Source organism: Eulemur rufifrons, chromosome 7 (assembly GCF_041146395.1).
Source record: "Eulemur rufifrons isolate Redbay chromosome 7, OSU_ERuf_1, whole genome shotgun sequence".
In the NCBI taxonomy this organism is placed as follows: Eukaryota; Metazoa; Chordata; class Mammalia; order Primates; family Lemuridae; genus Eulemur; species Eulemur rufifrons.
In genome coordinates, this window is record NC_090989.1 from 114,998,236 (window position 1) to 115,011,936 (window position 13,701).

At 35.5% G+C, this 13,701-nt stretch overlaps 1 protein-coding gene across 3 annotated transcripts in view; it reads left to right on the forward strand.

Annotated features, from left to right (window-relative positions):
* The window catches only part of TFDP2 (transcription factor Dp-2), a 161,906-nt gene that overhangs the window by 40,299 nt on the left and 107,906 nt on the right, over positions 1 to 13,701 (forward strand). For 2 of the 3 annotated variants that reach the window (XM_069475382.1, XM_069475383.1), the window contains exon 3: positions 7,344 to 7,410. In XM_069475382.1, coding sequence (XP_069331483.1) covers positions 7,344 to 7,410 — 67 coding nt within the window. Of the gene's footprint in view, positions 1 to 6,883; positions 6,919 to 7,343; positions 7,411 to 13,701 lie in introns of those variants that run through there. The other variant, XM_069475384.1, reaches the window with a different exon arrangement.

Below are 13,701 nucleotides of genomic sequence, written 5' to 3' on the forward strand. Positions count from 1 at the left end.
GTGTGGCTGTAGTCCCTGCTACTCGTGAGGCTGAGGCAGGAGGATCACTTGAGCCCAGGAGTTTGAGGTTGCTGTGAGCTAGGTTGATGCCATGGCACTCTAGCCCAGGCAACAGAGTGAGACTCTGTCTCAAAAAACAAACAAACAAACAAATGGGTCAACATTTTAAAATAATACTCTCATAAATGCAGTGTAACAATTTACATGCGGATCACTCTACAGTATCTCTTTTTTGGATGACACTGACTGCATTATGTTTTATTGTATAATAAAATTACATGCTAAAATTATGCTCATAAATGTACACAAATGTAAACCAAGATATTAGTTATGTTTTCACAGATAGAAGTCATTAGCATAGCTATCAAACTCTTCTCCCATTTGAATAACAACAACAAAAAAGAATTATGCCATAAAATTGGCTGTGTGCAATGGCTCACGCCTATAATCCCAGCACTGGGAGGCCAAGGCAGAAGGACCACTTGAGACCAGGAGTTTGAGACCAGCCTGGGCAACCTAGCAAGATCCTATCTCTATAAAAATAAAAATAAAGACATTAACCAGGCACAGTGATGCATTCCTGTTTGGGAGGCTGAAGTTGGAGGATCACTTGAGCCCAGCAGTTCAAGGCTGCAGTGAGCTATCATCACACCACTGCATTCCAGCCTGGGCAAAAGAGCAAGACCCTGACTCAAAAAACAAAAATAAAATAGACCTTGTCTCAAAAATAATAATAGTAAAATAAATAGTACAACATATAGGGAAATAATGTACTATAATTGCTTTACTGTTCCCATATTATTATGGAGGAATCTTTGGGAATTAAACAAAAAGAATTCATTATAAAGATACAGGGATGTCTCAAGAATTTTTTTTTTTTTTTCAGTCTCACTCTGTTGCCCAGGCTAGAGTGCCATGGCGTCAAGCTCACAGCAACCTCAAACTCCTGGGCTCAAGCAATCCTCCTGCCTCAGCCTCATGAGTAGCTGGAACTGCAGGCATGCGCCACCATGTCTGGCTAATTTTTTCTACATATTTTAGTTGTCTAGCTAATTTCTTTCTATTTTTAGTAGAGACGGGGTTTCGTTCTTGCTCAGGCTGGTCTGAAACTCCTAAGCTCAAACAATCCACCCGCCTTGGCCTCCCAGAGTGCTAGAATTACAGGCGTGAGCCACCGTGTCCGGCCTCAAGAAATTCAAGAGTAGGAATTTAGTGGGCTCTTAAAAACATATGGGCCCAGAAACTGGAAATCTACCAGGAATTGAAAGCAGTATTTGGTTTCCATATCTCATCTCTCTCTGGTTGTTACTGTGCATCTACTTCATTTCTCTTACGCACCCCCTTCCCTTTGTAAATCATCTTCCTCAGTTCCCCAGCCAGCATGGTTGAACATGACCCCACTCAGCCTCTCCATCTACATGTTACAGAACCACAGCCTATTCAGAGAGAAGTGTGAAGGAAGGGGAGGGAGGCAGCCTGACAGATTGTGCCTGCCGTTGTCAGTTCTAATTTCAAACTCTTTGGGAAGGATCTCTGGCACAGCCTGAGTATGATATCCGCTAGCAGTTTGGTTGTGACCAGGAGAAGTTAGTATCCTAGTGTATAAAATGGCTGCTAGGGTCCAGCATAGTGTATGAGGAGAGATGATAAAGGGCTTCTTGTGAGTCAGACAGATAGTTCTAAATATTGTCTATCATACAGCTGCAGAATAGCATTAACAACCAACCAAACAAACCTTTGTTACATTATCTGTTTTCTTCTTTTGGGTTATAATTTAGAAGCTTGCTTTTAACATGCATTAGTAGCTGTAAGCAGATACAGATTTTGCTTAATTATCATTTAGGGACAGTCTTCAGGATTTATTGAGTAATTAGGATATGGGGACAGGAAAGAAGTTAAAGGAGTCTTCTCAGTATTTGGCTTGTGTAACTGGGTAAATGGCTCTGCTATTTAATGGAAGAGGAACTCTTAGAGAAGTGCAGGATTTTGTGACAAACTCAAAAATTCTGTTTTGAACATATTAAAGTTGAACCTAAAAACATTCAGGTGGACATACTGGCTAGGCAGTTTGATAAGTGACTCTGGAGCCTAGGGGAAAACTTAGGGCTTGAAGTAGAAATTTTGGAGTCATTTCACATTAAAATTATTTTAAAACATTGGGACTATATGACATGATATAGTATGTGCATGGATAGGGAATATAAGGCTCAGGGCCTGAGCACGGGGGTTCTCCAACATAAAGATGTGGAGAGGAGAAACAGCAAAGGAGACTCAAAGAATGGCCAGAAAGACAGGAAGAAAAATGTTACCCTGATGATCTGGAAGCCAAATGTAGAAAATATTTCAAGGAGGGAGTGATCAATTGTGTCACATGCTGTTGAGAAGTGTCTTATAGATGTAGAAGAAATTGCCTTCTTATGGACGCATTATTAAGCATATATCCAAATATTTACGTTTTAAATTTCTGTTTCTCATTTTGCATTTCTCTATGAGAAGTTTTTTGCGACAAGCCAAATAAAATAGTGATTTGCTCAATAAGGCCTCTTATGGTTGCAGGTGATAGAGACCCTACTCAAAATAGCTTAAGGCAAAAATTGCAATGTAATGACTCACATAACTGAAAAGTTTAGAGACTCTGCTTCAAACACATTTGAATTTGGGAGGATAAATGCTGATGTCAGGGGCCTGTCTCCCTCTTTCCATCTTTTGACTAGTGGTATATTGGCCTATGTTGGCCTTATAATACTTATCTCAGAAGAAGAGAGGGAACTTTTCTTTTTTAGTATTTATGTTTCAGATTCCATGGAGGAGCTTTGGTTGACCCTGCTTGGCTCACATGCTTAAACACTGTGGAGAAAGAAGTGGGATAAAATAAGTGGCCAGGCCTTGAGTCATGAGCCTACTTCTGCTGCCACAGCACAATTGAGCTTCTAAGATTAACTGTCCTACCAGAACTACATGGGGTGGATCATTTTGCAGAAGAAAGATATGAGGAGCTGGCAATATATTCATTGTATCTGGAGAAAAAATTATCAGATATTAATATAATAGTACCTAGCATGCAGTCATATTCTTCAGACTAGTAATGCAGGTTGTGTTCTAACTTAAGCTTACCCAGTATATAATTAAGAATTTGAAATACAATTTGAGGTATAATTTTTTGCCTTGTCAATTAGTCTATTAAAAGATACATAAGCTGTAATACTCATTACAGAAAATACAGATAAAGAAAAGACAAAAATAGCTAGCCTAGTAATTAACAGCAAAATTTTGTCTAAGAGGACATTTGGTATATACATAGACTTGTGTGTGTGTGTGTGTGTGTGTGTGTGTGTGGAGAGAGAGAGAGAGAGAGAGAGAGAGAGCGCGCGCGCAACCAAAATATATAGATGTTACATTTTTCTAATAAAAATGAGGTCATACTGTTTTATAACCGACTATTTACCTTAATTTCTGTGATGAATGTCTTTTCTTATCTTGGATACTTCTACAACATCATTTTAAGTGACTATTTTATGTTACCTATTATACAGACATTATACCAGGTTCCTTAGAACTATCCTTAATAGTAGATATTAAGTTAATATTTCCTCCCCTCTCCCTTTTTGAAACATTTTTGTTTATTTTTGCTCACTCATCATATTATTTCCGTGAGGCAAAGTCTTATGAAATTACTGAGCCAAAATATTTGTGGGTTTTTTTTTTTTTTTTTTTGATTTTGACTAATATTGCTGAATTGCAGTTTAGAAAGATTGCACATACTTTTTTTTAAATCTTTGCCAATCTAATCAGCAAAAAATGGTATGTGATTTATGACATTTCTCTGATTACTAGTTAGCATAAACTAGCATTCCTTATCTTTATTGGTCATTTGCATTTCTCTTTTGTAAATTGTCTGCGTCAGGGTTGAAGTGTTGAAAGCCATTGCCATTTGAATTAACAACCCGCACTAGAAATATTGCTTTGCCATTAACAAACATATTCACATAATCGTTTTATTTGATCCAAGGAGTTCTCTGAGTTTGTTGTGCATGTATGTTTTATCATTGCCTTATTGTAGTGACTCTTCCAAGATCACCTTGCCTGTAAAAGGTAGAGCCTTTCAGCACAGATCATCTCACTCACTTCTAAAGAAAAGAATGCTATTTTCTTTCAATTATGTTCAGTCAGTTAGAAATATTAAATATCAATGAAATTATAATGTTGTAGAATATGATTTGATTCTTAAAAATTGGACTTAGATATTTAATAGACATTTAGTGACTATTTACAGTATGCAACACAGCATTAGAATACCCAGATATTGTTCCACTATACTAACCATTTTACTATCTCTATGTATCTTATAACATCATGTTATATACCTTAAATATACATAGTACAATTTTTTTTTTTTTTTTTTGAGACAGAGTCTCACTCTGTTGCCCGGGCTAGAGTGAGTGCCGTGGCGTCAGTCTAGCTCACAGCAACCTCAAACTCCTGGGCTGAAGCGATCCTACTGCCTCAGCCTCCCTAGTAGCTGGGACTACAGGCATGTGCCACCATGCCCGGCTAATTTTTTGTATATATATATTTTAGTTGTCCATATAATTTCTTTCTATTTTTAGTAGAGACGGGGTCTCACTCTTGCTCAGGCTGGTCTCGAACTCCTGACCTCGAGCGATCCACCCGCCTCGGCCTCCCAGAGTGCTAGGATTACAGGCGTGAGCCACCGCGCCCGGCCAGTACAATTTATTTTTTAAAAAATTGAAAAAAAAAGAATACTCCACATAGAAGACTTTTCCTCAGGATCTGATTAGGCAAAAAATTTAACGTGAAATGTGAGTTCACTTTTTTCTCTTGCTTGGGAAAGATAGGTCCTTTTTAAATAGGTAGAGTAAGAAAAGAATAGTGAATATTTTTAAATGCCTTTCCTAGCCAACTTTTTCTTTCAAATGATGTAGCTTTCTTTGAATCTTTAAACTGCAAAGTGTTTATGATAGCAGAAATTAATACATATTTTGAAGTTTTAATTAAATAGATTTTGGTTGTATTTATTTATATAAGCTTTAAATGCACACCTCCCCTGCATCTATGAGAACAAAATTATCATACAGTATTGTCTAGGGTCGACTTTTCTTTTTAGAGTATAATTCGTTGGTTACTAAGGTGCAGGTGTACAGCTGTTTAAAAAGTTTCTGAATTCGTTGGCTATTTCACTCAGAAGAAATTGAACATTAAGAGCAGGTGTTTAAGCATAACAGTAACCCAGTAACTGAACTCTCTACCCTGAATATGTGGTTTTAGTTGAGGTTTTTGCCATTGTTATCGTATAATAATAAAAAGATATAAACTGATCCTTTTGAAATTATTATCATACATATATTAAATGGTCGCATTGTATCAAGCATGGACTATATTAAAGGCTGTCTTTGCCTTCTCTGCTTTCTCCTAAAAGTAGAACACCAACAAGTTTTACCTTTCTCTTTTTATAGCAGAGTTTAAAAGAGGGGGCATACTAGTAATGTCACAGTACACTCTTCTCAACAAATTGAATGTTTAACATTAATGTTTGTGAGCAACTCTGGAGAGCCATGATGTGGTTTTTGTTGCAAATTTTGTTTCAAAGGGTTAACTTTACTTCTAACGGATACTTACATGAAGCTAGACAGAGTTAAGTATCTGTACCATTATCTACATAAAATTAAGTAGCTATTTTCTGGATGTCTTAGTCTCAGCTAATGTCATAAAAATTTGATGTTATTAGATGCCAGAGATAGATTTGTATTAGAATTGCTTGTCTATGATATGAATGATATGTAGAAATATTTCTACTAACATACCTTTTGACAAAAAGAAACAGCTATTAGAGCATTTGAATTACAAAATAATTAAATAATTAGCCCTAACATTATGAAATTGTAAAGTATCAAATGAGTGCTTATGAAGAATATATAATGTAAAGAAGTGGGTAGTTTTAAAAAAATAAGACAAGTACACAGATACAAAGTTATAAAGCTTTGTGTGCTTTGCAATCTTTTCAAATTATTGGAGATCCAATATATAACATGATGAGTATAGTTATCAATACTATATTGTATGCCTGTAAATTGCTAAGAGGATAGATCCTAAATTGAATCTTCTCACTGACACACACACACGCACACAATGTTAGCCATGTAGAAGTAATGACTATGTCAGCTTGATTGTGGTGAATATTTCACCACAATTGTGGTATATATGTATATCAAAACATCGAGTTGTATATATAATTTTTATATGTCAATGATATTAATATCTCAATAAAGCTGTTTTTAAAAAGTCCTTTCAGTGTGGTAGTACCTTGAAAAGATGTTTGAGGTAACAAACTACAAATATGTAATGTTACAAGTTTGTGTAATATAACAAACTTGTTATGTTTCAAGATTATAAATCTTCAATGCTTAAAGGAATAATTTAATGGTAATAACAGAGACATTTATTAGATGTTTGCTTTGTGCCAAGTTTTCAAAAATGGAGGTTTTTTTCCCTCCAGCCTTCCTAATATATTTCTAAAATTCTGTTTGATGATACTACCATATTCAGTTCTGTGATGGCAAGTAATACAGTGGCCATTACATTCAATGAAATAAATTATCCAAAGGTGAATTTATAAACACACTTGCTATGGGTAGTCCCTCAAGTATAATACTAACAAGTAATGACTGTTAACATGGATTGAGCAGTATGTGCCAAGTACTGTGCTGTATGCTTTACATGAATTAATCTCATTTAATCTTTATAACAACCTAAATTGGTAAGTACTGGTATCACCCTCCAATTTACAGATGAGGAAATTGCATGACTTGACCAAGGCCACACACCTAGTAGGCTTGATGAGCCAGAATATGAACCCAAGCAGTCGGACTTGAGGCCAATGCACTTCACTTCTGCATTGTGGTATTAATGGTCTTTATTTGATTCCTTACATGTCATAGTGTTGAAAGCATTGTGGATAGTGATTAAGAACAATAGAAATTAAGGGCAGCAACAAGGGTGAAATTTTAAAGTATCTATTGGCAACTTCACAGCTGCCACATTACTCCTTTTCAAAAAACTGTCAGTAAAATCTGTAGATCTTGGTTCTGTTCATAAGAAATAGTATTTCATTAATTTTTATCTTAAACTAGACAATTCATATTTTTCCCATTTCAAGCAATATGGCAACATTTATTTTTAATAATACTCCTATGGTCGATGTAATTAATTTTTATGTGGCTATATATTATATTTGATATGGACATCTGGTAGAAGATATAAAATATATTAAGTGATTACATAATACTTAAGATCCTATTTTTAACTTTTTAAACTATTTTGTTCAGGTTGGTTTGACTTCCACAAATATAGAACTAAGAGAATTTATAGATCAGAATCTCAGTCCAACAAAAGGTAAGGATTGTTGAATAAAAATTTTCTGAATTAAGCTAATTTTATTGTATTTTTTGGTAAAATATGAAGCTGCATAGATTACTTTATATATAATAATAGTCATATGACATTAGTGTGTTATCTGTATAACAGTTATATTACAGTAGTGTTATCCCATGCCAAATAACTTCCGTTGTATGAAAATCAATTACCTCTAAGAGGCAGAGGGTTTTTAATTATGATTTTTCTCTTTCCTAAGAAGTCTTTCAGATCTTTGATCAGTGATGCTATTTACAATTGAAACTATTCAAACTACTTTTTTTCTTGATTTTCTTGGTTGAGAGTCCTACTTTTAAGTAGTTTAACTCATAAGCAAGTACAGTTAAGAAAACACATATATAGTTTTCTATATATTTTCTATATACATATAAATTCCTTTGACTAATACATGGCTTACTGGGGGAATGCTCGTACTAGAAATCTGGGCCATCAGTACAAGAACTTATGCAGGGACCAAAAGTGTATTTCAATATGTCTCTTTGAACAGTGTCTTTTAGTATGTAGCGATACATGCTGAAATATTAATATTTACAGATAAAATGATGTGCTGTTTGGAGTTGGCCTCAAAATAATCAACTAGGGGAAGGAGGATAAAGTGGATAGCATTGTAGAATAAAACAATATTGTTTATAAGTTGACTAATTGTTTAAGCTGAGTTATATCTCTGTGAGGTTTCGTTGTTCCTTTCTTCCTTTGACAATGTTTGAAATTTTCCACTGTAGAAGGTAGGAACAAACTGTATGCCATTACAATACAAATAGCTATGAGGGAAATAGCTTTTTCAAAGGGTTTGTGTCTAAAGTGGAAGATGTACTCTAGTGAGAAAGCTAGAGAAAGCTATATTTCAATGTAAAAATATCTAGTTTAATAATAATAATGTGTTGGAATTATTCTGAGAGTTTATGTATTATGGAGCCATTTAAGAGATACTTTAAGCCTTGATGCTTCTCAGATTTTTTTTTTTCACATGATGGCATACATAGAAAATGGTAACATTTATAGGATGCACCAGGGCTAAACAAAAGGACTGCTTAAGCTCAGGGGTAAGCTGCCTAAAAACTCCAGCTGCTCAGGCCATTCCTGACTGCCCCGAGGGCTAAGGGAATCAGTATCTTAGTATACCCATGGCTTATTCACAACATATAATTGGGAATCTCTGCTCTAATAAAATGTAGTATTCAGGTCAGAGGAAGGAGTTGGGAACCACAAGCTTGGTATAGATAGAAAACTATGATATTGAGTAGTATGATGGGGTTAATGAAGTGATGCGACAATCTTGAAAATAAGAAGGGAGAGGATAGCAAGTCATAAAGGGGAAGGGTTACATAGAAAAATGCCTTCAAAAGACAGAAGAGGGGATGGGTGTACACATATATAATGAGTGCGATGCGCACTGTCGAGGGGATGGACACGTTTGACTCGGGGGGCGGGGGCAAGGGCAATATACGTAACCTAAACTTTTGTACCCCCACAATATGCTGAAATAATAAAAAAATAAAATAAAATGCAAAAAAAAAAAAAGACGGAGGACAAGAGAATGAGGGTTTGGGTGAGGAAGGTTGTCTTTGATGGTAGAATAGGCACCTGAAGGGTAAGCATGCTAGTTAAGGTCAGCCTTGGATATATGTTAATAACAGTAAAGTTTAGTTACAGAGTAAAACCTCTTTAGCTTTATAGAACATATAAAAAAGAGAGAGAGAGAAAATCATTTAAAAGATAAGGATTAGAGAGGTCAGGTTTAGAAATAGATATCTATCTACATTTTTTTTTTTTTTTGGGACAGGGTCTTACTATGTTGCCCAGGCTGATTTCAAACTCCTGGGCTTACGCGATCCTCCCTCCTCAGCCTTCTAAGTATCTAGGGCTGCAGGCATGTGCCACTGAGCCCATCTGAAATGGCTGTATGTTTTGAAAGAAAATTGTTACTCTTCTTTGAGTTATTGGCTTGTGACAGCAGAAGGAACTACACATTAAATGAATCAACAGAATTTGGAAAAGAAATTAAAAAAATTTTTTTAATAGGTGAAATTCAGCTAATATTTATTACAGACCCAAGATGAGAGTTGTATTGGAAGTACATGTTGTATTGGAAGTATTTTGAAATGATGATGTGGCAATGACATTATAGCAAATTTTGAAAATTAGAAAAAAAACCCTACCATTCTAGCACAATCTTTTCTTTTCCGTATATTGTTTTTCTTTTCTTTCTTTCTTTTTTGTTTTTTGAGACAGAGTCTCATTCTGTTGCCTGGGCTAGAGTGCCGTGGTGTCAGCCTAGATCACAGCAACCTCAAACTCCTGGGTTCAAGCAATCCTTCTGCCTCAGCCTCCCAAGCAGCTGGGACTACAGGCATGTGCCACCATGCCCAGCTAATTTTCTCTATATATTTTTAGTTGTCCAGCTAATTTCTTTCTATCTTTAGTAGAGACGGAGTCTTGCTCTTGATCAGGGTGGTCTCGAACTCCTGAGCTCAAACGATCCTCCCACCTCGGCCTCCCAGAGTGCTAGGAAGCGTGAGCCACCATGCCCAGCCTTGTATATTGTTTTTCCTTCATCATTTATATATTCATGTTTTAAAGTTACAAAGCTAGGAGATAGAGATATATATATGTATATATATATATATATACACACATATATATGTGTAGTTTTCTATTTTGCTTTTTTGACCGAATTAAAAAAAAACACTATCCATGTTTTGACAGTCTTTGTAAATACTATTCTTATAGATTTCTAATATTTCATTGTGTTTATAAATTATAATTTATTAAGCATGTGTAGATTTTCTTATTGTTGGATATTTTAGTCTTTTTTGTTGATTTTATATATATGATGTGTTTATATTTATATATGATATAATATATACATATGTTGGAAATCATAATGAATATCTTTAGTCAGCTAAGTTTTTGTTTCTTTTGATACATTTTCTCAAGATACTCAGAAGTGCAGTCACTAGGTCACTCCCCTGCTTAAAATCTTTTTAACAACTTCCTATTTAAATTAAAATAGAATCCTAAATTTTTTACCTGTAACGCTCTGCATTATCTTTTCTACGTATGTCTTCATTCTTATTCCTGACACTCTTATTTATTATACTCACTATGTTTCAGCCACCCAGGTGTTTATTTTGGGAGGCCATTTGAATTTTGAAAGTTCAAATAAGTTGATTTGCTTAGGCTATGTAATTAAGGGGTTAATATGAAGACAGTAATCTTAAATATAAAAAGATAAACCATAATTCTTTGCCTCTGGTTTTTAGCATTTGACTGTGATGTGCATAGGTGGTTTTCTTTGTATTTTCTGCTTGGGGTTCACTGAACTTCTAAACTTATGTCTTTCACAAAATTTGAAATGTTTTTGGCTATTATTTCTGTAGTTTTTTTCCTCAAGTTGTCCTACTCCTCTCCTCTGGGACTCCAATTTCATGTGTGTTAGATCTTTTGATATTGTCCTGTAGGTCATGAAGTGAGATTCAATTTTTTTCTCTACTATTTATCCTCAGTGTTCTTGACATTTTACAATTTCTGTTAATGTATCTTTAAGTTAACTTGTTTTTTTCTGTTATCACCATTCTACTGTTAATCCTATCCAATGAATTTTTTTTTCCAGATCTTGCATTTTTCAGTTCTAGAATTTCTGTTTGCTGTTTGGTCCTTTATAGTTTCTATATTTCTACTGAAAATTCCTCTTTTTGTTCACCCTGGGAAGATTTTCCTTTACATCCCAAGCATAGTTTTTTTTGTTGTTGTTGTTTTTGTTTTTTGTGACAGAGTCTCACTTTGTTGCCCAGGCTAGTGTGCCGTGGCATCAGCCTAGCTCACAGCAACCTCAAACTCCTGGGCTCAAGCAATCCTTCTGCCTCGGCCTCCCAAGTAGCTGGGACTACAGGCATGTGCCACCATGCCTGGCTAATTTTTTCTAAATATTTTTAGTTGTCCAGCTAATTTCTTTCTATTTTTAGTAGAGATGGGGTCTCGCTTTTGCTCAGGGTGGTCTGGAACTCCTGACTCAAACGATCCACCCACCTTGGCCTCCCAGAGTGCTAGGATTACAGGCGTGAGCCACTGTGCCCAGCCCCTAAGCATAGTTATAATAGTTGCTTTAAAATCTTTTCCTGGGCTGGGGTGCAATGGCTTAAACCTGTAATCCCAGCTCTTGGGAAGGCTGAGGCAGGAGGATTGCTTGAGGCCAGGAGTTCAAGACCAGCCTGTGCAACATAGTGAGACCCTGTCTCTACAAAAAATAGAAAAATCTTCCAGGTATAGTGGTGTGCGCCTATAGTACCAGTTACTTGGAAGACTGAGGCAGGAGGATCACTTGAGCCCAGCCCAGGAGTGTGAGGCTATAGTGAGCTACAATGATGCCACTGTACTCTAGCCTAGGCAACAGATCTTGGCCATCTCAAGGTCAAATTCATTGATTGTTTTTTTCCTAGAGAATGTGTCATGTTTTCTGTTTCTTTACATGTCAGGTAATTTTGTATGTATCCTGGACATTGTCAATATTTGTAAAGACTCTAGATTTGTTTATATTCTTCTGAAGAGTGTCGTGGTTTTATTTTAGTGGGTACTTAACTTCATTGCACTCTGACTGTAAACTCTGTTGTCCCTGTGGTGGGTGGTGACTCACATCTTAATTGAGTTTTTGAAATTTTTTAACCTTATCTGGGCTGCTTAGAGTCCACCCCATGCATGTGTGGTTCAGGAATTAGAGATTTGGGCAGTTTATACACAAAATTTAGGGCTCTTTCTAAATTCTAATAGACCTATTAGAACTATTGCTAAAAACCTCCTTCTTCCAATTTCTCCCGTCCCTTTTTAGCAATCATGCTTGCCTCAAACTCTGTCATCTAGTTCTTCAAGCCAGTAAGATTCTATTTTTTCTGTGCAAGTTTAGTACCCTGCATAACACACACTGGTGCTTGCTCTCTGGCTGAAACTCATAAAAAATGGTAAACTCATCTGGCTAAACAAGTATGACTCAGTTGGTCCCTCTCTACTGTTTTGAGATAGTTTTTTAAAAAATATTTTATCCAGAATTTCTAATTGTTATCTGCAGTAGGTTTGGTCCAATAGGAGCTAAGTGGCCATACCAGAAGCAGAACCAGAAAGTAATTCAGAAGAATACTTATTGTGGTACCATTTATCAGTAATAAAATGGAGACAACCTAAGTGTCTGACAATGGAGGAATGGATAAGTAAATCATAGTATTTCCACTTCTTGGAATATCATATGGCTATTAAAATATTTAGATATACTTTATAAATAATATGGTAGAAATGTTTGAAGTTTGAGATAAGGTGAAAAAAAGTATAGAAATTTACAAATAATATGACAGTCATTTTCAACCTTGGATCTTAGATTTATTGCAAGGATCTTACCTATGTATGTAGATGAGTTTGTAACTAGTAAAAACAAATTCATTTTCAAGTGTTACTGAAATATTAGGTTGACCATATTTTCCTCAATCAACATTCTAAGATTATGACTTATCATGTAGCTCTCTGTGCAGTTCTTTTAAATTGTCACAAAATGTTTCTGAAACTTGAAAATATTAGAGACAAATGTAATATGATTATAACCGTATTTTTAAAACTGCACAGAAAAAGATAATGAAAAGAAATATATTGTTTTGGTCTTGTGCTTTAAAACTAGATCTTTTTTCTTTGTACTTTTCTTATTTTTCTTTGAATTTTTTAATGAGTACCTGTTACTCTTTTTTAAGGGAGAAAATTAACAAAAACTGTTTCCTGCCAACTGTTCATATCTGAGAGGAAGGACGAGGAAGGTGGAAATTGTTAAATGTTGAAAAAGAGCTCTCCTGCATATGTGCATCCTCTTCCACCCTCCACTTCCCATCAGAACTATTAGAACTATTGTTAAAACCTCAAAGAGCTCTAGGTCCTCTACCTAGGTTAGCCTCATTTTGTCTAACTGATGTATTACGATTCCACATAAGATTTTACTTGAGAAAAGGGTTCTACTGTTAAACAGAAAACAGATGGGAAACCTCTACCCATTAGCTACTCAATCAATCAAACTGCAGTCCACCTTGATTAATCCCTGCCCTTTTACACCAACATCCAGTCACTAAATTTGCTTTTAAAATATTATTTGTGTTTATCCTTTCTTTTCCCTCCCTTCTGCCACTATCTTATGCCTTTGTTCGTTTTCTCCTGGATTTGATAGTAACTTCTGAGAATTTACAGCCTCTCTCTCTTCAGGATCACCTCTACTTTGAGTTTTGT